Source organism: Bombina bombina, chromosome 4 (genome assembly GCF_027579735.1).
Source record: "Bombina bombina isolate aBomBom1 chromosome 4, aBomBom1.pri, whole genome shotgun sequence".
Lineage (NCBI taxonomy): Eukaryota > Metazoa > Chordata > Amphibia > Anura > Bombinatoridae > Bombina > Bombina bombina.
In genome coordinates this window covers 513,298,597-513,323,320 of record NC_069502.1, presented here as the reverse complement: position 1 = coordinate 513,323,320, position 24,724 = coordinate 513,298,597, and the positions used below count along the sequence as shown (strand labels likewise).

Sequence of the window (24,724 nt, the reverse complement as noted above, 5' to 3'; positions counted from 1 at the left end):
TTAAGAAACACAAATTTTCCCAAATTTTTAAATAACAGTGAAAAAATGCAGTTACACTAACGAAATTTTTACAGTGTATGTAATAAGTTAGCAGAGCATTGCACCCACTTGCAAATGGCTGATTAACCCCTTAATACCAAAAACGGAATAACAAATGACAAAAACGTTTTTTAAACAGTCACAACTGCCACAGCTCTACTGTAGCTTTTTACCTCCCTCAATACGACTTTTGAAGCCTTTTGAGCCCTTCAGAGAACTCCTGGATCATGCAGGAAGAAGCTGGATGTCTGTGTCTGTAATTTTTGCTGTGCAAAAAAAACGCCAAAATAGGCCCCTCCCACTCATATTACAACAGTGGGAAGCCTCAGGGAACTGTTTCTAGGCAAAATTCAAGCCAGCCATGTGGTAAAAACTAGGCCCCAATAAGTTTTATCACCAAACATATGTAAAAAACGATTAAACATGCCAGCAAACGTTTTAAAATACACTTTTATAAGAGTATGTATCTCTATTAATAAGCCTGATACCAGTCGCTATCACTGCATTTAAGGCTTTACTTACATTACTTCGGTATCAGCAGCATTTTCTAGCAAATTCCATCCCTAGAAAAATATTTTAACTGCACATACCTTATTACAGGAAAACCTGCACGCTATTCCCCCTCTGAAGTTACCTCACTCCTCAGAATATGTGAGGACAGCCATGGATCTTAGTTACTTCTGCTAAGATCATAGAAAACGCAGGCAGATTCTTCTTCTAAATACTGCCTGAGATAAACAGTACACTCCGGTACCATTTAAAAATAACAAACTTTTGATTGAAGAAATAAACTAAGTATAAAACACCACAGTCCTCTTACGACCTCCATCTTAGTTGAGAGTTGCAAGAGAATGACTGTATATGGCAGTGAGGGGAGGAGCTATATGGCAGCTCTGCTGTGGGTGATCCTCTTGCAACTTCCTGTTGGGAAGGAGAATATCCCACAAGTAATGGATGAACGGTGGACTGGATACACTTAACAAGAGAAAGAAGCCCACTGAGAAATAAGTCGATGATACAGCCTCTAAAACTGACTGGCTCGATCTGAAAATCTAGATAAATCCTTGAAATAGCAGAGTGAGACCCTTGCATTGCTGCCGAAGCATACATAGCTGATGAGGCTTCATGAGAAAGTGAGCAAAAGGAATATCATCTGAAGCCACCAACATGCAACCTAACACCTCCATGCAAAGAGCAACTGAGGGAAAAGACACTGGCTTAAAACTAAAAACTGTCAAGGACAGATTCATGGAAATCTGAATCTGAGAAACAACAATCTTAGTCTGAGAAACCAGCAAACTCTTTAAAAAAAAAAAAATTTCCAACCATGATGCTGAAGAAACAACAAATTTGAACCAAAACGTTGTCCAGAAAAGGAATCACTGCATTACCCTGAGTTCTGATTGCAGACAAAAAAAGTACCCAAGATCCAGGAAAATGTTCTGGGAGCTGAACCGAGACCAAAATGGTAGAGCAACAAACTAAAAATGCTAGATCAGAAAGGCAAACCTAGGAAACTGATGATGTTCGTAGCGAGCAGAATCATTAAAGTAAACAACATATGAAACTATTATGTACATAAACTGACCTTGCAAAATAAAAAGGCTGAAAAAAATCAAAATTCCCACTATTTAAATTTTAAAAGCAGAGATGTGGTAGAACACAGTTTATCTCTTATCTAAATATCATATAAAAGAAAGGAGGCACGCGTCAAACTGGTGTCATATATAGTAAAAAAGCTTGCCAAAACATACTACATCACGCTGACGTACACAACCTGAAAGTCAACGTGTGTGTGTGCCAAAAAATGTACCCAGGCGAAAAACCGTTACATGTACAAAAATGTACGCGGCCAAAAACATGACGCAAAATTATAAATACTTAATAATACAGGGGAATTACCTAAAAAATATTTAACAGTCCCAAGGTCATATACATATAAAATAAATAGGTTATATATATATATATATATATATATATATACATATAAAAAACCTAACACGCTTATAGAGTGCCGAATATAGAATTAAAAAATAAAGCACTTACCAATAGGCACTCTGCTACTAGAAACCAGTAGGAGGCCAAAATCAGTGCTGAAACATAACAGCAGAGTATCTGGAATAGGAGTATATCGATGAAAAGGAGGGAAAGTAAAAAAGTTTCTGTGACATCCCTGGAAAGGCTTGTGACTAAACCCAATAGGTGAAATATTTGGCACTACCAATACTCCAAATAAATCCCTCTAACAATCACAATGGACCTCAACTCAGTCTGAGAACCCTTCTAACTGAAGAATCAAATGCACATTTTTAACCTCCTGCAGTGGAGACAAATACAAGACGGAGTTGAAAGTGGAGTGAGAGGGGTTTTATAGAGTTCCTGGGGTTTGGGAATATTTACCTCCTCTTAGTGGTAGGGAAGAGTAATTCCCAGGAGTAATGGATTGTGGACTCCCACCACCTGTAATTTTTTATAGCTATACACACAAACACAAATAAAAATCTTATCTCCCCCACACATACAAAAAGCTTTATTACGTATTTACATCAACAACTAAATTTTGCTGCCACCAATATACCTCACCATTTTAAAGTATAAATAACAAAGTGCCTTTCCTAATATTTATGTTACATTTTTTAGATTATTATTTTTTTAAATTTACAACAACACTATATGCTCATTTTAAATATTCAATGAAACAAATATGGATTTTCTAAAATTCGAATAAGCAGTTTGAAAAACGATATATAGCTGGTCTCACAAGGGAGTACATTTATGTTCCTTTTTAAAAATAAGACGAGAAGAAAGACTAGCAAAAGTAAAATAATTATTCGACTGTGGTCTCTTCAATATGTACACAGATCAGTCTTAATTTTGATGGCAAATTTTAATTTAGTCTTAGTCTTTTGACTAAAATGCCATTTTAGTTTTAGTCATATTTTAGTCATCTGAATTGTTTTAGGTTTTAGTCTAGTTTTAGTCGACTGAATCTCCAGTAGATTTTAGTCAACTAAAATCTAAGGGGTTTAGTTTAAGTGTAATGCATTATTTAAGCATTTCTCTATAATTTGCAAACTGATTATATACTCCAGGAGTAAACATAACACCTGTTAATATTTATGGGATTAAGGTTTAAACATGCAATACAGACACAGAATTAGCCGTTGTGATATGTAACATCTTTATTAAACTTAAAATTAAATAAAACCAAGTTTCATAAACAAACAGAAGTGCAACTTTAAAATATAAATAAACAAAATTGTAAACTGTATTGCACATATTACCCAATATAAAAACTTTAACAGTTCTCTGTTAATAATTAAAACAAGTATCAAGTTACTCAACACAACAAACAGTTTCTGCAGCAGGCACAGCATAACTTAAATCCATACTCATGGGTTATGCTTATTTCTATAGGAAGAATTAATTGATTGGTCACAGATTCAAACATTTTCGGCAATGATATTAGCACTGCTCTAGAACTGGTCACAGATTCAAACATTTTCGGCAATGATATTAGCACTGCTCTAGAACTTCCAAACTCATTATATACTCCTGGAGTAAAGGTTTATTAACCTGTTTTTATTTATGGTATTAAGGTTTGAACATACAATACAGATTTAACTGTTGTGGTTGTCTTTATCTTAAAATGTAATAAAATTAAGTTTCGTAAATTTTACAAAAGAGCAGTAATTGGATATGGATTGATTATAACCCCTTGCATAAAATGTTTGGTCAGCAAATTTTGATTTAGTTTTAGTCATAGTCTTGACTAAAATGTCATTTTGATTTAGTTTTAGTCATAGTCTTTTGACTAAAATGCCATTTTAGTTTTAGTCGTATTTTAGTCATCAGAATTTCTTTAGTTTTATAGTCATTTTAGTCTAGTTTTAGTCAACGAAATTAACACTGACACAGATGATCATAACATTTGTTTGCATTGGATTCAGTCATATAAAAATAAGAAATCGGAATATTAGCCAAGGCCTGCCATTTTCTTTTACAACCATGTTTCTTTTTTTTTTTAGTCTCTACAATCTAAGGCAAAAAAAAGATTAAAAAGAGTTAGATGAGAGAACTGTGTTAAATCGCCTGCCAAAGCTATGGATAATATTGTCTGCTGTAGCTAGTGTTAGATTTTTATAATAGCAGTCATTTTAGAATATAATAAATAGCAACATATAGAATAAACCCCAAACAGCTTATTACAGGAATGAAAATGTCAAGATTTTAAAAGGTCATCAGAAGGCAGGATGACATTTTTAATATTTTTATGAGCAATCAAGAAAAGTTTAATTGAGTAATGTACACTTCTCCAAATATATAAAGGATATGGAACATCTCATTTTCCACCAAATACTTATGTTTTATTATTACCAATTTCTATTTCTCTTCCATTCATTTTTTTAATGCCCATGGAATATACAGTTTACAATGATCAAAATATTGTTTTAATTACAAAAGCTTAAAAAGGAAATTTATGCTTACCTGATAAATTGATTTATTCTACGATACGACAAGTCCACGGATTCATCCTTACTTGTGGAATATTATCCTCCTGCTAACAGGAAGTGGCAAAGAGCACCACAGCAGAGCTGTCTATATAGCTCCTCCCTTGACTCCACGCCCCAGTCATTCGACCGAAGGTATAGGAAGAAAAAGGAGAAACTAAAAAAGGCACAAAGGTGACTGAAGTTTGAAAACAAAAATATAATCTGTCTAAAATGACAGGGAGGGCCGTGGACTCGTCGTATCGTAGAAGAAATCAATTTATGAGGTAAGCATAAATTTCCTTTTCTTCTACTAGATACGATGAGTCCACGGATTCATCCTTATACAATATCAATATCATACAATATCAAAGCTACAGGACACGGATGAACGGGAGTGACAAGACAGATACCTAAACAGAAGGCACCACTGCTTGAAGAACTTTTCTCCCAAAAACAGCCTCAGAAGAAGCAAAAGTATCAAATTTGGAAAATTTGGAAAATGTATGAAGGGTGGACCAAGTCGCTGCCTTACAAATCTGTTCAACAGAAGCATCGTTTTTAAAAGCCCATGTGGAAGCCACCGCTCTAGTAGAATGAGCTGTAATTTTTTCAGGAGGCTGCTGTCCAGCAGTCTCGTATGCCAAACGGATGATGCTTTTCAGCCAAAAAGAAAGAGAGGTAGCCGTAGCTTTTTGACCCCTACGCTTTCCAGAATAAACAACAAATAAAGATGATGTTTGACGGAAATCCTTGGTTATTTGTAAGTAAAACTTCAAGGCACGAACCACGTCCAAGTTATGTAACAGACGCTCTTTCTTAGAAGAAGGATTAGGATAAGGAACAACAATTTCCTGAATAATATTCTTAATTGAAACAACCTTAGGAAGGAATCCAGGTTTAGTGCGCAAAAACACCTTATCAGAATGGAAGATAAGGCGAGTCGCATTGTAACACAGAAAGCTCAGAAACTCTTTGAGCAGAAGAGATAGCAACTAAAAACTGAACTTTCCAAGATAGAAGCTTAATATCTATGGAATGCATGGGTTCAAACGGAACCCCTTGAAGAACATTTAGAACTAAATTCAAACTCCATGGCGGAGCAACAGGTTTAAACACAGGCTTGATTCTAACTAAAGCCTAACAAAACGACTGAACGTCTGGGACATCCGCCAGACGCTTGTGTAGTAAGATTGACAAAACAGAAATCTGTCCCTTTAAGGAACTAGCTGATAATCCCTTCTCCAATCCTTCTAGGTTAAAGGACAAAATCCTAGGAATCCTGATCTTACTCCATGAGTAGCCCTTGGATTCGCACCAATAAAGATATTTACGCCATATCTTATGGTAAATTTTCCTAGTGACAGGCTTTCGAGCCTGAATCAAGGTATCAATGATCGACTCAGAGAATCCCCGCTTAGATAAAATCAAGCGTTCAATCTCCAGGCAGTCAGCTGCAGAGAAATTAGATTTGGATCTTGGAACGTTCCTTGAATGAGAAGGTCCTGTCTCAGTGGCAGTTTCCACAGTGGCAGAGATGACATTTCCACTAGATCTGCATACCAAGTCCTGCGTGGCCATGCAGGTGCTATCAAGATTACCGAAGTCCTCTCCTGTTTGATTCTGGCAATCAGACGAGGTAGGAGAGGAAAAGGAGGAAACATAAGCCAGGTTGAACGACCAAGGTACTGCTAGAGCATCTATCAGTACTGCTTGAGGATCCCTTGATCTGGACCCATAACAAGGAAGTTTGGCATTCTGACGAGATGCCATCAGATCCAATTCCGGTGTGCCCCATTGATGAATCAATGCCGCAAACACCTCCGGATGGAGCTCCCATTCCCCCGGATGAAAAGTCTGACGACTTAGAAAATCCGCTTCCCAGTTCTCTACTCCTGTGATATAGATTGCTGATAGATGGCAAGAGTGAGTCTCTGCCCATTGAATTGTCTTGGAAACCTCTATCATCGTTAGAGAACTCTTTGTTCCCCCTTGATGATTGATATATGCTACAGTCGTGATATTGTCCGACTGGAATCGTATGAATTTGGCCGAGGCCAGCTGAGGCCACGCTTGAAGCGCGTTGAATATTGCTCTCAGTTCCAGAATATTGATTGGAAGTAGGGACGACTCCTGAGTCCAAACACCCTGAGCCTTCAGGGAATTCCAGACTGCACCCCAGCCCAAGAGGCTGGCGTCCGTCGTCACTATGACTCATGCTGGTCTGCGGAAGCACATTCCCTGGAACAGATGATCCTGTGACAACCACCAAAGAAGAGAGTCTCTGGTTTCTAGATCCAGATTTATCTGAGGAGAAAAAAACGCATAATCCCTATTCCACTGTCTGAGCATGCACAGTTGCAGTGGTCTGAGATGTAAGCGAGCAAACGGAACGATGTCCATTGCCGCTACCATTAATCCGTTGACCTCCATACACTGCGCCACTGATGGCCGAGGAGTGGACTGAAGTGCTCGGCAAGTAGTTAAGATCTTTGACATTCTGACCTCCGTCAGAAAAATTTTCATGGCTACCAAGTCTATCAGAGTTCCTAAGAAAGGAACTCTTGTCAGTGGAACTAGTGAACTCTTTTGTATGTTCACCTTCCACCCGTGAGTTCTCAGAAAAGCCAACACAATGTCCGTGTGAGATTTGGCTAGCTGGTAAGCTGACGCCTGAATCAAAATATCGTCCAGATAGGGCGCCACTGCTATGCCCCGCGGCCTTAGAACCGCCAGAAGGGGCCCTAGTACCTTTGTGAAGATTCTGGGAGCTGTGGCCAACCCGAAAGGAAGAGCCACAAACTGGTAGTGTTTGTCCAGGAAGGCGAACCTGAGAAACTGGTGATGATCTTTGTGGATAGGAATGTGAAGATACGCATCCTTTAAGTCCACGGTAGTCATATATTGACCCTCCTGGATCATTGGTAAAATAGTTTGAATTGTCTCCATCTTGAACGATGGGACTCTGAGAAATTTGTTTAGGTATTTGAGATCTAAAATCGGTCTGAATGTTCCCTCTTTTTTGGGAACCACAAACAGATTTGAGTAAAACCCCTGCCCCTGTTCTAGTTTTGGAACTGGGCAGATTACACCCATGGTATATAGGTCTTCTACACAGCGTAAGAACGCCTCTCGTTTTGGCTGGTCTACAGACAAAAGTGACAGATGAAATCTTCCCCTTGGGAGAAAATCCTTGAACTCTAGTCGATACCCCCCCCCCCCCCGGGTCACGATTTCTAATGCCCAGGGATCCTGAACGTCCCTTGCCCAAGCCTGAGCGAAGAGAGAAAGTCTGCCCCCTACTAGATCCGGTCCCGGATCGGGGGCTGCCCCTTCATGCTGTCTTGGTAGCAGCAGCGGGCTTCTTGGCCTGTTTACCTTTATTCCATGTCTGGTTAGGTCTCCAGACTGACTTGGATTGTGCAAAACTCCCCTCCTGCTTTGTGGCGGAGGAAGTAGAGGGATACCAATCAGCTACTCCTGAGCCTACCTAGGTATTCTATTAATCAAATTATATCAACAAAACAAAGCAAATCTGATAATAGAAGTAAACAGGAGAGTTGTTTAAAATCACATGGTCTATCTAAAGCATGAAAAAAAAATGTGGGTTTCATGTCCCTTCAAACATTCAATGTTAAATTGTAAACTTCCTTGAACTGCAGAGGAAAAGAGAGTAACTCATCCAGATGCACAGTCTCTTGTAAGTTTCAGGACAAGCATTATGATTGGATGCTTAAAGAACCTCTAAAACAGAATATGGCTACTGAGGAAATTGGGGTAAAATATCTTCCTACATAGAGATGTTCATGTAATATTTTCTAGACAGCTTTTTACAGATATGCTGCATCAATATCACGTGAATCAGTGTATGGGTAACATTTCCCTTTAAATGTTATGCACTTGTACAGAAATGATTCCTTTTTTCCTCCAGTGACAAAGAGAAACAGTGAACATGCTTTCTAGTTTGCTAAATAGTTGGGGCAGAATAAGTTATAATAAAATAAGCAAAAATGGAATGCAACTTATAACAAGATCACTTTTATAGACCAACAATGGAAGGGAAGTGATACATTAATCTTTGCATATCAATGTTATATCCCATTATCTGTAAATATTTTTTTTTAATACCGATAGTTTAATAATGGTGATGATTTAAGGTGGGTTAAAAGTAAATTTGTACTTACACTTATGGCAGAGGCTGCATTTTTGTCATAGTATTTCTTCCTTTCATATTTATCTCTGATGAAGAACTCCACAGATCTGTTAGATTATTTAAGGAAAATGAACACAGTACTCTGGAGTAACAAAACTATCAAATTAATTAATATGTTAATAACTGTTAAAGCTATAATGTACAGTCAGTGCACAGGTATTTATAACAGACTTAAAGGAGAACAGAAACCTTTGTCCTTAAAGGGATGTTAAACAGCCTGTTTCATTGTTGTAATAAAAAAGCACTATGCAGTTGCTAATACAATATGTATTTTTTTACACTACATTTGTGCTCCCTGTCACAGCCCTACAAGAAGTAGGAGGCCTTTGCAGGAAGGTTCATCTCCGCATGATGGCATACCGCATAACACTTCTAGGCTAGTGAATAGACTAGATATCATGGAGTCAGATTTGCTCATGCCCAGAACTGACAAAAAGAAACTAATGTTTGAGCTTTTTAATCCTGCCAAGGAGCTTTGGACTTTTTATCCGACTGCAATAAACCAATCTGAATTTTGGAAATCGACTCCCTGTGAGTATCTTCCCTTTGGTGCCCATTTGTGCCCTACGTATTGCACTATTTTGGGAATCTATTTTCAGTATCCTTAAGAATTTGATCCACCTTGGTGAGACTTCGAGACCCTGGTGGGACCCTCCAAGGCTAGCAGCACAATTCACTGATGCAATATTTAGAGCTTTCTCTGGTTAGACAAAGGTAGTTTAATCAAAGTGACAACCTGGTCAACTCATCTGTTATTAAAGGGAGTGAATATCAAATTAAGAATGAAGAGAAAATAAAGTTTTCGGCACTCCAACGATACTTGTAAAACCTTTTATTGTATAAGCCCTCTCACTTGTAGAGGCTGTAAATCACGCATCTATCAAATTATGCCCTTTTTCTGGTGCGCAACATTGATTTTTGTGACTTTTTTTAAAAAACTTTTTCTAAAAAACATAAGTATATAAATCAATCAATGTAATACACTTGTTTACTATAAATGCACTTCCCAGTGCCAATGTCAGAAAATACAAAGCTTTTAAGTTGTAAGAATGTTCTCGTCCAATCAGCTCCTACCTAGGCTTTGAGACTGGAGGTTTTTTTTTTTTTTGATGCTTTATATTGCAAAGTGTTACAAAAGTACACTGGGGTTATACAAACTAAGCACTTTAGTAACTTTCTTATCCATTTCAAGTCTGCATTTTATGCATCTTTAATCAAGGCTTTCTTTAGAAAAGAGTGCAGGTTGTATAGTGCTACTGTTCCAGCTAAGTAAAAGGAAAAGTCTTTAGCAGTCTAGGCTCTATATTCCCCAGGTCAGATGCAGATAATGCTAAAAACTAAATCCCATATGGTGATGCGCTCTAGAGCAATTACTAATATGTGTTTTGCTGTATGTGCCTGTAAACCACACATAACTTTCATCAGCAATGTCTTTTGAGTTTGTAATTGGGAAAGATAATAGTCATGGCATGAAGGTTACAGAGTGGGAAGTTTTTAAAGGTGTTCCTTGACTCAAAAACAACTGAAATGTGACCATATACCATGATCATGTAGGTACTAAGAAACATATAACAATATCACCACCACTATAGATCATAGAAGTGAAACATATGAGAACAGTCACCCATATTTTTTCAACTGAATGTTTTGATAACTTTTATAGGGTTAAAATCCTAACTGAAGACATTTTAAAAACAGGTTTAAAAAATAAAAAAAAGTTTTAAAGACCCTGTGAGAGAACAGAGACATTGGACAGGTAGGTATTTGGCTTACTTGACAATATGCTTTTGAAATTGCTTAACAACCACACACATGTAAATGTTATAACTGGTGAATCACTATTTGCTTTTGCATCACACAGGTCTACATAAAGTAATTGTGCAGCACAATATGCCTTTTTAAGACTGTGGAACAATGGATCAAGGCTTGCTGATCTGTTTTCTTTTGGGAACTGAATCGGATTATGAAAGTCACTGAGTTTGGGCATTATCTGATTTACACTTTGCATTTAAGTTTGATCACAAAAAAAAGAACAAAATTCAATTGTTTGTCTTATGAAAGATTCATGATTTGGGAAAAATCCATACTTCAACTACCAGAATATTAAATAGGACAAAATATCCCCTAGCTAAAAAACAAGATACAGACAGTGCTTTGAAAAAAAAGGAAATCATGTTTTTGAACCCATAAAAAGACTACAAAATAAATAAATAAATGCAGCAAGAATAATGAATGAGTAGGATTTCCAAGTAATAAGGAGAACATTGGTTATAAGAATAAATACAGAAAAAGTGGTATGAAATTATGTTAGCATTTCCAATTTGATATGCAATTGAAAAACACATTTGTATCCCTAGATAATGTACATACTGTATGTCTAGCTTACATTTATAGGAGTAAAGCACAGCAATAAAGGGAATTAGTTTGAGGTCTACCTCTCTCTGTTTTTATTAAATAAATAAAGCATGCAGATTAGTTTCCTTATTAAATTAAACATGCAAATAAGTATGTGTGTGTGTGTGTGTGTGTATATATATATATATATATATATATATATATATATATACATACATACATACACACACACATATATACAACCCCATGTCCAGACAAAGTTGGCACAGTATAAAGAAAGAAAAAAAAGTAATTTGAAAATTCAATTCACCCTGTACTATATTGAAAAAAACGTTATTTGATGTTTTACTTTGTAAATTTAATGTATTTTTGAAAATAAACCCTCATTTAAAATCTGATGACTGCAACACACTCCAAAAAAGTTGGGACGGGGCAATTTCAGACTGATAGCAATGTGACAAGTTGAAATAAGTAGGTGATGTGAAACAGATAAGGCAATCGTGTAATCATAGTATATACGGAGCCTCCAAAAAAAAACCAAGTCCTTCAAGAGCAAGGATTGGTCGAGGCTTGCCAATCTGCCAACAGATGCGTAAGTGAATAATCTAACACTTTGAGAACAACATTCCCCAGGATGTTGGATGTTGGGCATTTCACCTTCTACAGCACACAATATAATTAAAAGATTCAAAGAATCTGGTCAAATCTCGGTGCGTAAAGGGAAAAGCCGAAAACCACTTCTGAATGCATGTGATCTCAGATTCCTCAGACATCACTGTCTCAAAAACATGAGTCTGTAATGGATATCCTGACATGGTCTTGGGAATACTTTGGTAAACCTTTGTCAGTCAACACCATTCGCCTCTGCATCCACAGATGCAAGTTAAGACTAAAGTAGAAGCCCTACATCAACACTGTCTAGATGCGCTGCCGACTTCTCTGGGCTTGGTCTAACCTGAGATGGACAGTAACACAGTGGAATCGTGTTTTGTGGTCAGACGACTCAACATTTTAAATAGTTTTTGGAAAAAACAGCCGTCGTGTTCCCCCGGGCTAAAGAAGAAAACAACCATCCAAGATGTTATCAGCGTCAGGTCCAAAAGCCAGCGTCTGTCATGGTATTGGGGTGTAAGGATTTCATCCCATATCTTACCTCCCTCCCTTAAGTCACCTGACTCTGCTCTTACCTGTATTTAAAGCATCATGTGACCACAAACAGGTGCTTGATTATTAAGTTAAACTACCTATGTTTGTAGCAGCACTTCACTTTGGCTCCTGTGCTAATATTACTAACTTTCCTAAAAGGCTTTGGGAAAGGAAATCTGAATGTCAGCTAGGAGATTCCTCATACAGAAGATCACTCCATCCTACTCATTCGCCTACACCCTCTACTGCATCCCCAAGCACTCCTGAACCCATGGATATAGGTTTTCTTTGTGGACCATTAACCTCAGAAGAAAGATTCAGGAGAAAATCCAAAGGGCTCTGTATGTACTGTGGAAGTCCAACCAACTCCATCCGTGAATGTCCCTCTTTACGTAAAAACAAGAATAGTAAGTCTCTCTCTCTCAATTGACTTCTCTAATTGTACATGATAAACCAATTCATTGTAGTCTCATTCTCTCTTTACAGTGGGACCACAACGGAATGATGAGAGAGGCCATCATTGATGCCGGAGCCAAAGGAAATTACATTGATAAGTCTATTGTGTTGGAAAATAAAATACCACTTATGACTAAGTTGTGTCCTGTTTCTATTCGGGTTGTAGATGGGTCTGAAATTTCATCTGGTCCTGTAACACAGCACACTATCCCCATTCTTGTAACTAGTTTAGAATCACATCAAGAATATATCACTTTTGATGTGATATCATCACCACTTTTCCCGATTGCGTTAGGGTTACAATGGCTTCGTTTACACGAACCAGTCATCAACTGGAGTTCTCTGAAAATAAAATTTGATTCACCCTATTGCCATCAAACTTGTTTAAATCAATCCACATTACTTCAGATGACAGAGGTTGCTCAGATACCAGAGGTTTACAAAAAATTCACAGAGGTCTTCAGTAAAAAGGAAGCTGACAGCTTGCCACCTCATCGGTCATATGACTGTCCCATCGACCTGAAAGCCGGTGCCACTCCTCCTTACGGGCACCTCTATCCTCTTTGCCAACCTGAGCTTGACCACTTGAAGACCTATCTAGACGAAAATTTAAAAAAAGGCTTCATACGGCCTTCAGTTTCCCCAGCAGCAGCTGGATTTTTCTTTGTAAAAAAACAAAGACAACTCTCTACGTCCAATCATTGACTTTCGGGAACTCAATAAAATTACCATGAAAAACAGGTATCCTCTGCCACTCATCCCTGAACTCATTGAACGCCTCCAACATGCTAAAATTTTCACCAAGTTGGACCTTAGAGGGGCTTACAACTTGGTCCGAATAAGAGAAGGGGATGAGTGGTTAACCGCATTCAGAACAAGATACGGTCTCTTTGAATATCTGGTCATGCCGTTCGGGTTAATCAATGCCCCGGCCACATTTCAATATTTTATAAATGACATTTTTCATGATCTCCTAGATATCTGTGTAGTCGTCTATCTCGACGATATCCTTGTGTATTCTAAAACACTTGAGGAACATGTTAAACATATGAGTTGGATTCTATCCAGACTTCAAGCTCATAGGCTGTATGCCAAATTGTAGAAGTGTGTCTTCCACACTAACCAAATAGATTTCCTGGGATACTCTATTGGTCCTGATGGCATCCAAATGCAGAACAATAAAGTTGAATCAGTGAAAAACTGGCCACTTCCTAAGAATATGAAAGAACTACAACGGTTCTTGGGATTTAGCAACTATTATAGGAATTTTATCAAAAACTTCTCCCACATAGCTAAACCACTTACTATGCTCACCAGTTCCTCTATACCTTTCGCTTGGAACAATAAGGCAACTGAAGCATTCAACCTATTGAAATATTCTTTTTGCTCAGCTCCCATACTCCAATTCCTGGATCATTCCTTGCAGTTTAAATTGGAAGTGGATTCATCAGACTATGCCCTCTGTGCAGTTCTTTCACAAAGACAGAGTTTAACTCATCCACTTCATCCAGTCGCCTTTTATTCAAAAGTCATGTCCACAGCTGAAATGAACTATTCCATCGGTGAAAAGGAACTGCTAGCCATCAAACGTGCGTTCGGACATTGGAGGCATCTCTTGGAGGGCACTGTGTTACCTATTATTATCTACACCGATCACCGCAACCTAGAATTTCTTCAAAGAAACAGAACTCTATCGAGCCGTCAGGTTAGATGGAGCCTATATTTCAGTAGGTTCAATTATCAGATTATTTAAAGGCCCGGTTCAAAAAACGGAAAGGCTGATGCGCTCTCAAGAAAATATCCAAGACCTCCAAATCTACAAGAATCTACTTCCATCATTCCTCCAGAAAGATTCCTGGGCCTTTTGCCCAGCTTTAAAACACAGCTTCAAACTGCTTTACAGTCAGATAAACAGCTAACCCAACTCCAGCTCTCCTGTAGAAATAATCTCTACTATCATGACACTCGGCTATATTTACCTGAAACTCTCAGGTCTATTTTGATCAAGCAGCACCATGACCCACCTCTTCTGGGTCATCCTGGTATAACCAAAACCAAAGAACTTCTCAACCGAACCTATTGGTGGCCGAACTTGGAAAACACTGTTAAAGAATACATAGAAAATTGTACCATCCGTATCACTTCTAAACGGGAAAGGAAGAAACCTTATGGAAACCTCCTTCCAATTCAAATACCCAATAGACCTTGGTTGCATCTCAGCATGGATTTTATTGTCGAATTACCTCAGAGTTCTGGATTCAACACTATTTTAGTAGTTACTGACATCTTAACTAAAATGGCTCATTTTATTCCTTTCAACAAATTACCCACCTCCAGTGAGACTGCACAACTCTTTCTAAATTCTATCGTCCGTCTTCATGGTATTCCTTCCATTATTACTACCGATAGGGGTACACAGTTTACCTCGAAGTTTTGGAAAAGTCTTTCTCAACAACTACAAATTGACCATCGCTTAAGTACAGCCTTTCACCCACAAACCAACGGCCAAACAGAGAATATAAATCAATGGTTAGAGCAGTACTTACGCTGTTACTGCTCCTATCATCAAACTGACTGGTCACAATACTTGTATCTGGCAGAATTCGCCTACAACAACTCAGTCAATTCTTCAACCAAAGTCTCACCTTTTTACGCTAACTACGCATATCATCCTAACTTCACTTTACAGAATCTGGAAATCCAGAATTCTCCCTGTGTTGATAGTTTACTTCAAACCCTAGCTGAAAACTTCCAATTCCTAAAACAAAACATTCAACAAGCCCAGGTCTCACAGAAAAAATACTACGACCTGCGTAGAAGACCTTCACCAGTGTATACAGTGGGCAGCAGAGTTTGGCTTTCCATGAAAAATATCAAAATTCCACTCCCAAGCAAAAAACTAGCTGGGTTATATATTGGACATTTCACTATCACTCAGGTCATTAATCCAAATGCAGTCACTCTTGACCTTCCCAGTTCTTTACCTATACATCCGACATTTCACGTCTCACTCCTAAAACCAGCTTCTAATGATCCTTCCCTGAAAACAATTTTACCTCCTGCACCACTACCTCTGGACTCAGATACTTATGAGATCCATGATATTTTGGATTCCAGACGTCATAACCGAGTACTACAGTATTTGGTACGTTGGAAGGGGTATTCACCGGATGATGACACCTGGGAGCCTTACACACACATAAATGCCCCCAGGCTCCTCTCTCGTTTTCATAGACAATATCCTCTTAGACCTAAGCATCAAGCCGAGGATCGGCTTACTTGAAGGGGGGCGTATGTAAGGATTTCATCCCATATCTTACCTCCCTCCCTCGTCAACTGACTCTGCTCTTACCTGTATTTAAAGCATCATGTGACCACAAACAGGTACTTGATTATTAAGTTAAACTACCTATGTTTGTAGCAGCACTTCACTTTGGCTCCTGTGCTAATATTACTAACTTTCCTAAAAGTATCCACTTTACCGGATTACACTCACACTGGGGATTGTTTCATATTCAAGCTAACCTGATTGCGGTTATAACCGTATTGGATTTTGATGAACTATTCCTTTCTACACTTTCTGCCGTGCACACTGTAAGAGAAAGTGTTTCTTCCAGCAGCAGTCTCACATACAGTCCTATCCGGCTCTCACTGTGCTACGAGGATTTGCTAACATGCTGAATCTCTGCAGCGTAACCGGACTCCTCCCCCATCAGCTCATAGAAAAAACGGAGTTCACTCATACAGTCCTACCCGGCTCTCACTGTGCTTCGAGGAATTGCTAACACGCTGAATCTCTGCAGCGTAACCGGACTCCTCCCCCATCTGCTCACAGAAACCGGAGTTCCTTTCAACTCACTCCGTACCAGCTCACCTTTCACCCGGACCCTCTGCAGGGAGTTCTGACTGCAAGTAGTACCATCTGGTCTCTGGGGGTAAGCACAACCTAATATCTTTGCAAGCTGGGTTTGACTGTGTAACGGAACTTTTATTTCCTGTACTACATTGACATCGACACAAGTCTTAGATAGAAATCTACATTGCTGGCTGTTTAATTACAAATTGCTAACTGACTTTAAGTGCTTCTATATTATTAAGCTACTTGTCCATAAAATACTGCTCATTCATTTTTCCTGAACTAGTTTGTTGTGGAGTTAACAACAAACTCTGTCTTTGTTATTTAGTTGCAAGACAAACCTTATCTCTGCAACATATTCCTTTTATAACAAATTCACTTAAAGCAGCTTGGTTTATGCTATTCAATATTCCTTATGCTGAAGTGATACAGTTACTTTTTACAACCACGTCTCTGCAGTTGTGATCCATTTGCAACCTAACCTAAAAGTGTTACATGGGGTGTGTCAGTGCCCATGGCATGGGCAACTTGCACATCTGTGAGGGCACCATTAATGCAGAAAGATGTGTACATTTTGGAGCAACATATGCTGCCATCCAGACGTTGTCTTTTCGAGGGACGTCCCTGCATTTTCCAGCAGGACAACGGCAAACCACATTATGTCCGAATTACAAGTGCATGGTTGAGTAAGCAGAGCGTGCAGTTGCTAGCATGGCCTGCCTGCAATCCTGACCTGTCTCAAATTGAAAATGAGTGGCGCATTATGAAGCGCAAAATAAGGCAATAAAGGTCTTGTACAGTTGTATAACTGAAGACATGCATAATGGATGAATGGGGGGAAATTCTGCTTGCTAAACTAAAAGGGACATTGAACCCAATTTTTTTCTTTCGTGATTCAGATAGAGCATGCAATTTTAAGCAACTTTCTGATTTACTCCTATTATCAAAATTTTCTTCAATCTCTTGGTATCTTTGTTTGAAATGCAAGAATGTAAGTTTAGATGCCGGTTGATTTTTTGTGAACGACCTGGGTTGTTCTTGCTGATTGGTGGATAAATCCACCCACCAATAAACAAGTGCTCTCCAGCGTTCTGAACAAAAAATAGCTTAAATGCCTTCTTTTTCAAATAAAGATAGCAAGAGAACAAAGAAAAATGTATAATAGGAGTAAATTAGAAAGTTCCTTAAAATTGCATGCTCTATCTGAATCACCCCTTGTTTCATACTCCGCCGAGCAATCTGCTGAGTGGAATTTGTCAGTAACAACTACATGGTCACAGGAACCACAAGATCTCTTACCGCACCTAAAGGTGCCTTTATGACGTAACCATGAGCAGCCGACATTCCTTTGGCTGCCTCGCACAGCCGACATTTCTTTGGCTGCCTCGCACAGCCGACATTCCTTTGAGGATGCATGCGCAACTGGCGGCACCGACGGACATGTTACAAACACGATTATAGTATAGATAGATTTTATATATATGTGTGTGTGTGTGTGTGTGTGTTTATGTGTGTGAATGTGTGTGTGTGTGTGTGTGTTTTTATGTGCGTGTGTGTGTGTGTGTGTGTGTGTGTGTGTGTGTGTGTGTGCGCGCGCACGTGTGTAAAATTTGCTTTCAGCTAAGGAACCAGGGATAGGGAATCTTTCACCTAAAATGCAATCATACAACTTAAAATGGACAGTCTAGTCAAAATTAAACTTTCATTATTCAGATATGACTTGTAATTTTAATCAACTTTAAAATTTACTTTTATCATCAAATTTGCTTTGTTCTCTTGGTATTCTTAGTTGAAACTAAAACTAGGTAGGCTCAAATGCTAATTTCTTTGCCCTTGAGGGTTGCCTCTTATCACATGCTTTTTAAATTGCTTTTCACAACAAGAGACTGAAAGTACACGTGGGCCATATAGATCAATAGATAAAAAAACAGTTACAGTCATGTGATCAGGGGGCTGGAAGAAGTTTCTTAGATACAAGATAATCACAGAGGTAAAAAGTGTATTAATATAACTGTGTTGGTTATGCAAAAGTTAGGAATGGGTAATAAAGGGATTATGTAACTTTTAAAAGAATAAAAATTCTATTGTAGACTGTCCGTTTAAATATACCCCTAAGCAAGGATCTCAATTGTGTGGGGATAAAGTTTCTTAAATAAAATATTAAGGGCATTGATCACTTTTGAAGTTTTTATGTTTTGGCAATATAGCTTGTAATTTGGATTGTCCCAGGCATGTATATGTTATTAAAGTGAAGTTAAACTTTGACGAATGAAAGCCCGTTTTTTTAAAATACTATTAAAAACAGGGGCACTTTCATTCATCAAAGTTTACAAAGCAGTCGTTTTGATTAAAAACTTACCTTTTTTTCTTTTTTACAGCCAGAGCCGCTTCCCCCTCCTGGAAATCCTCTCTTCACACGTCAGCAATGAATAATCCGGCTTCCTCCAATCACAGCATGGCCTTAGGCAATGACTACCCTAGGGGGAAAGTCGTGATAGGAGGAAGCCGGATTAGTCATTGCTGACGTGTGAAGAGATGATTTACATGAGGGGGGAAGCTGCTCTGGCTGTGAAAAGAAAAAAAAGGTAAGTTTTTAATAAAAACGGCTGCTTTGTAAACTTTGATGAATGAAAATGCCCCTGTTTTTAATAGTATTTTGAAAAAACTGGCTTTCATTCATCAAAGCTTACCTTCACATTAAATAGAAATTAATGTCATGTTTTTACATACATAACAGAAATTACGCATCACATTCCAAAAAACTAAATTTATGCTTACCTGATAAATTTATTTCTTCCGGATATGGAAGTCCATGGCTTCATCTAATTACTGTTGGGAATATCACTCCTGGCCAGCAGGAGGAGGCAAAGAACACCACAGCCAACCTCTACCCACAACCCCCAGTCATTCGACCAAAGGTAAATGGAGAAAAAAGGAGTAACACAAGGTGTAGAGGTGCCTGAAGTTTAGACAAAAATATCTGACTTGGGAAAAAAAGGGTGGGGCCATAGACTCACCATATCCGGAAGAAAAAGGGGACCACAAAAGGTGGCAAGTGTGTCACAGGCTCTTTTAACTGGGTACACGGAATCCGTATATCTTTTCTAGATGTGTGTGCTCTAAGCAGGTATACACAAGAGTAATTTCAAGTGTCACTAAATCAAATATATAACACAGCTTTTTATAACACTAATTATCTTTTTTAACAGAAGATTACTCTACAGGGAATGTGCCTGTAGCTGGCCTATAAGATACATAAATATAATACAGAACAGTATAATAAATGATAACATTGCTGAAGTTTAAAATGAAAAAATGAGCAATAATAAAACATTTCAATATGCAGAATTCAACATAAGAACCGAGGGGTGCATATATTAATCCCAGGGGAGGGGAAAGGATTTACAAACTTATACTGAATTGGCCTTCCTTAGTCTATATGGTATGCATATGCCAGTGTCGCCTTTTTATAAAGGCAAGCAAAGCGAGGGAAAAAGAAAGTTCAACAACTTACAGTACATGTCAGATTTGGTGCTGATTCTACTCCGCAGTCAGGGGTGTGGGAGTCACTTTATCTTGGCTCGGCGTTGCTATGCCCAGTGTATTGCAGAAGTCCTCTAAATCAGTTATTGTCCTATACAGTGCTGTTTTGTCACCTTTGGTGGCTATGATACTTGTGGGAAAGCCCCACCTGTACAGAATCTTGTTATCCTGCAAAGTGGAGGTGAGGAAACGCAGGTCCCTACGCTTCTGTAGCGTTGCTGGGCTGAGATCAGAGAAGACATACAGCGTCACTCCCGCATGTTGTAAAGGATGTTTGCTCCTGCTGCCCCTAAGTATCTCTTCTTTATCTTTATAATTCAACAATCTGAGAATGACATAAGCGAAGCCGTTGTGCTTTTGGCGACGGCTTCGGGCGTAAGGCCCTATGGGCTCTTTCAATGTTAACCTCCTGCGCCACTGGTGTTCCTTTGATCATCCTGAAGAGGTCCTGCAGGTAGCCCTGTAAGGCACTTGGATTGATTGACTCAGGGACCCCCCTGATACGCAAATTGTTCCGCAGTTATCTAAATCTTCAATACGGTCCATTAGGCTCTGTACCATGTTCGTAGTCTGTTGTGTCTGGAAAACAGAATTTATGTTTACCTGATAAATTTCTTTCTCCAACGGTGTGTCCGGTCCACGGCGTCATCCTTACTTGTGGGATATTCTCTTCCCCAACAGGAAATGGCAAAGAGCCCAGCAAAGCTGGTCACATGATCCCTCCTAGGCTCCGCCTACCCCAGTCATTCGACCGACGTTAAGGAGGAATATTAGCATAGGAGAAACCATATGGTACCGTGGTGACTGTAGTTAAAGAAAATAAATTATCAGACCTGATTAAAAAAACCAGGGCGGGCCGTGGACCGGACACACCGTTGGAGAAAGAAATTTATCAGGTAAACATAAATTCTGTTTTCTCCAACATAGGTGTGTCCGGTCCACGGCGTCATCCTTACTTGTGGGAACCAATACCAAAGCTTTAGGACACGGATGAAGGGAGGGAGCAAATCAGGTCACCTAAATGGAAGGCACCACGGCTTGCAAAACCTTTCTCCCAAAAATAGCCTCAGAAGAAGCAAAAGTATCAAACTTGTAAAATTTGGTAAAAGTGTGCAGTGAAGACCAAGTCGCTGCCCTACATATCTGATCAACAGAAGCCTCGTTCTTGAAGGCCCATGTGGAAGCCACAGCCCTAGTGGAATGAGCTGTGATTCTTTCGGGAGGCTGCCGTCCGGCAGTCTCGTAAGCCAATCTGATGATGCTTTTAATCCAAAAAGAGAGAGAGGTAGAAGTTGCTTTTTGACCTCTCCTTTTACCTGAATAAACAACAAACAAGGAAGATGTTTGTCTAAAATCCTTTGTAGCATCTAAATAGAATTTTAGAGCGCGAACAACATCCAAATTGTGCAACAAACGTTCCTTCTTTGAAACTGGTTTCGGACACAGAGAAGGCACGATAATCTCCTGGTTAATGTTTTTGTTAGAAACAACTTTCGGAAGAAAACCAGGTTTAGTACGTAAAACCACCTTATCTGCATGGAACACCAGATAAGGAGGGGAACACTGCAGAGCAGATAATTCTGAAACTCTTCTAGCAGAAGAAATTGCAACTAAAAACAAAACTTTCCAAGATAATAACTTAATATCAACGGAATGTAAGGGTTCAAACGGAACCCCCTGAAGAACTGAAAGAACTAAATTGAGACTCCAAGGAGGAGTCAAAGGTTTGTAAACAGGCTTAATTCTAACCAAAGCCTGAACAAAGGCTTGAACATCTGGCACAGCTGCCAGCTTTTTGTGAAGTAACACCGACAAGGCAGAAATCTGTCCCTTCAGGGAACTTGCCGATAATCCTTTTTCCAACCCTTCTTGAAGGAAGGATAGAATCCTAGGAATCTTAACCTTGTCCCAAGGGAATCCTTTAGATTCACACCAACAGATATATTTTTTCCAAATTTTGTGGTAAATCTTTCTAGTTACAGGCTTTCTGGCCTGAACAAGAGTATCGATAACAGAATCTGAGAAACCTCGCTTCGATAAAATCAAGCGTTCAATCTCCAGGCAGTCAGCTGGAGTGAAACCAGATTCGGATGTTCGAACGGACCCTGAACAAGAAGGTCTCGTCTCAAAGGTAGCTTCCAAGGTGGAGCCGATGACATATTCACCAGATCTGCATACCAAGTCCTGCGTGGCCACGCAGGAGCTATCAAGATCACCGACGCCCTCTCCTGATTGATCCTGGCTACCAGCCTGGGAATGAGAGGAAACGGCGGAAACACATAAGCTAGTTTGAAGGTCCAAGGTGCTACTAGTGCATCCACTAGAGCCGCCTTGGGATCCCTGGATCTGGACCCGTAACAGGGAACTTTGAAGTTCTGACGAGAGGCCATTAGATCCATGTCTGGAATGCCCCACAGCTGAGTGACTAGGGCAAAGATTTCCGGATGGAGTTCCCACTCCCCCGGATGCAATGTCTGACGACTCAGAAAATCCGCTTCCCAATTTTCCACTCCCGGGATGTGGATAGCAGACAGGTGGCAGGAGTGAGACTCCGCCCATAGAATAATCTTGGTCACTTCCTCCATCGCTAGGGAACTCCTTGTTCCCCCCTGATGGTTGATGTACGCAACAGTCGTCATGTTGTCTGATTGAAACCGTATGAACTTGGTCCTCGCTAGCTGAGGCCAAGCCTTGAGAGCATTGAATATCGCTCTCAGTTCCAGAATATTTATCGGTAGAAGAGATTCTTCCCGAGACCAAAGACCCTGAGCTTTCAGGGATCCCCAGACCGCGCCCCAGCCCGTCAGACTGGCGTCGGTCGTGACAATGACCCACTCTGGTCTGCGGAATGTCATCCCTTGTGACAGGTTGTCCAGGGACAGCCACCAACGGAGTGAGTCTCTGGTCCTCTGATTTACTTGTATCTTTGGAGACAAGTCTGTATAGTCCCCATTCCACTGACTGAGCATGCACAGTTGTAATGGTCTTAGATGAATGCGCGCAAAAGGAACTATGTCCATTGCCGCTACCATCAACCCGATCACTTCCATGCACTGAGCTACGGAAGGAAGAGGAACGGAATGAAGTATCCGACAAGAGTCCAGAAGCTTTGTTATTCTGGCCTCTGTTAGAAAAATCCTCATTTCTGAGGAGTCTATAATTGTTCCCAAGAAGGGAACCCTTGTTGACGGGGATAGAGAACTCTTTTCCACGTTCACTTTCCAGCCGTGAGATCTGAGAAAGGCCAGGACGATGTCCGTGTGAGCCTTTGCTCGAGGGAGGGACGACGCTTGAATCAGAATGTCGTCCAGGTAGGGTACTACTGCAATGCCCCTTGGTCTTAGCACCGCTAGAAGGGACCCTAGTACCTTTGTGAAAATCCTTGGAGCAGTGGCTAATCCGAAAGGAAGCGCCACGAACTGGTAATGTTTGTCCAGGAATGCAAACCTTAGGAACCGATGATGTTCCTTGTGGATAGGAATATGTAGATACGCATCCTTTAAATCCACCGTGGTCATGAATTGACCTTCCTGGATGGAAGGAAGGATAGTTCGAATGGTTTCCATCTTGAACGATGGGACCTTGAGAAATTTGTTTAAGATCTTGAGATCTAGGATTGGTCTGAACGTTCCCTCTTTTTTGGGAACTATGAACAGATTGGAGTAGAACCCCATCCCTTGTTCTCTTAATGGAACAGGATGAATCACTCCCATTTTTAACAGGTCTTCTACACAATGTAAGAACGCCTGTCTTTTTATGTGGTCTGAAGACAACTGAGACCTGTGGAACCTCCCCCTTGGGGGAAGTCCCTTGAATTCCAGAAGATAACCCTGGGAGACTATTTCTAGCGCCCAAGGATCCAGAACATCTCTTGCCCAAGCCTGAGCGAAGAGAGAGAGTCTGCCCCCCACCAGATCCGGTCCCGGATCGGGGGCCAATATTTCATGCTGTCTTGGTAACAGTGGCAGGTTTCTTGGCCTGCTTTCCCTTGTTCCAGCCTTGCATTGGTCTCCAAGCTGGCTTGGCCTGAGAAGTATTACCCTCTTGCTTAGAGGACGTAGCACCTTGGGCTGGTCCGTTTTTACGAAAGGGACGAAAATTAGGTCTATTTTTTGCCTTGAAAGGCCGATCCTGAGGAAGGGCGTGGCCCTTACCCCCAGTGATATCAGAGATAATCTCTTTCAAGTCAGGACCAAACAGCGTTTTCCCCTTGAAAGGAATGTTTAGTAGCTTGTTCTTGGAAGACGCATCAGCCGACCAAGATTTCAACCAAAGCGCTCTGCGCGCCACAATAGCAAACCCAGAATTCTTAGCCGCTAACTTAGCCAATTGCAAAGAGGCGTCTAGAGTGAAAGAATTAGCCAATTTGAGAGCATTGATTCTGTCCATAATCTCCTCATAAGGAGGAGAGTCACTATCGAGCACCTTAATCAGTTCATCAAACCAGAAATATGCGGCTGTAGTGACAGGGACAATGCATGAAATGGGTTGTAGAAGGTAACCCTGCTGAACAAACATCTTTTTAAGCAAACCTTCTAATTTTTTATCCATAGGATCTTTGAAAGCACAACTATCCTCTATGGGAATAGTGGTGCGTTTGTTTAAAGTAGAAACCGCTCCCTCAAC

General features: G+C 39.9%; 1 protein-coding gene across 2 annotated transcripts in view; it reads right to left on the bottom strand.

Moving 5' to 3' along the window:
* SMAP1 (small ArfGAP 1) overlaps positions 1 to 24,724 on the bottom strand; it is a 1,140,917-nt gene that overhangs the window by 754,596 nt on the left and 361,597 nt on the right. For both annotated transcript variants that reach the window (XM_053710427.1, XM_053710429.1), the window contains exon 4: positions 8,714 to 8,789. In XM_053710427.1, the coding sequence (XP_053566402.1) occupies positions 8,714 to 8,789 (76 nt within the window). The remainder of the gene's footprint in view (positions 1 to 8,713; positions 8,790 to 24,724) is intronic.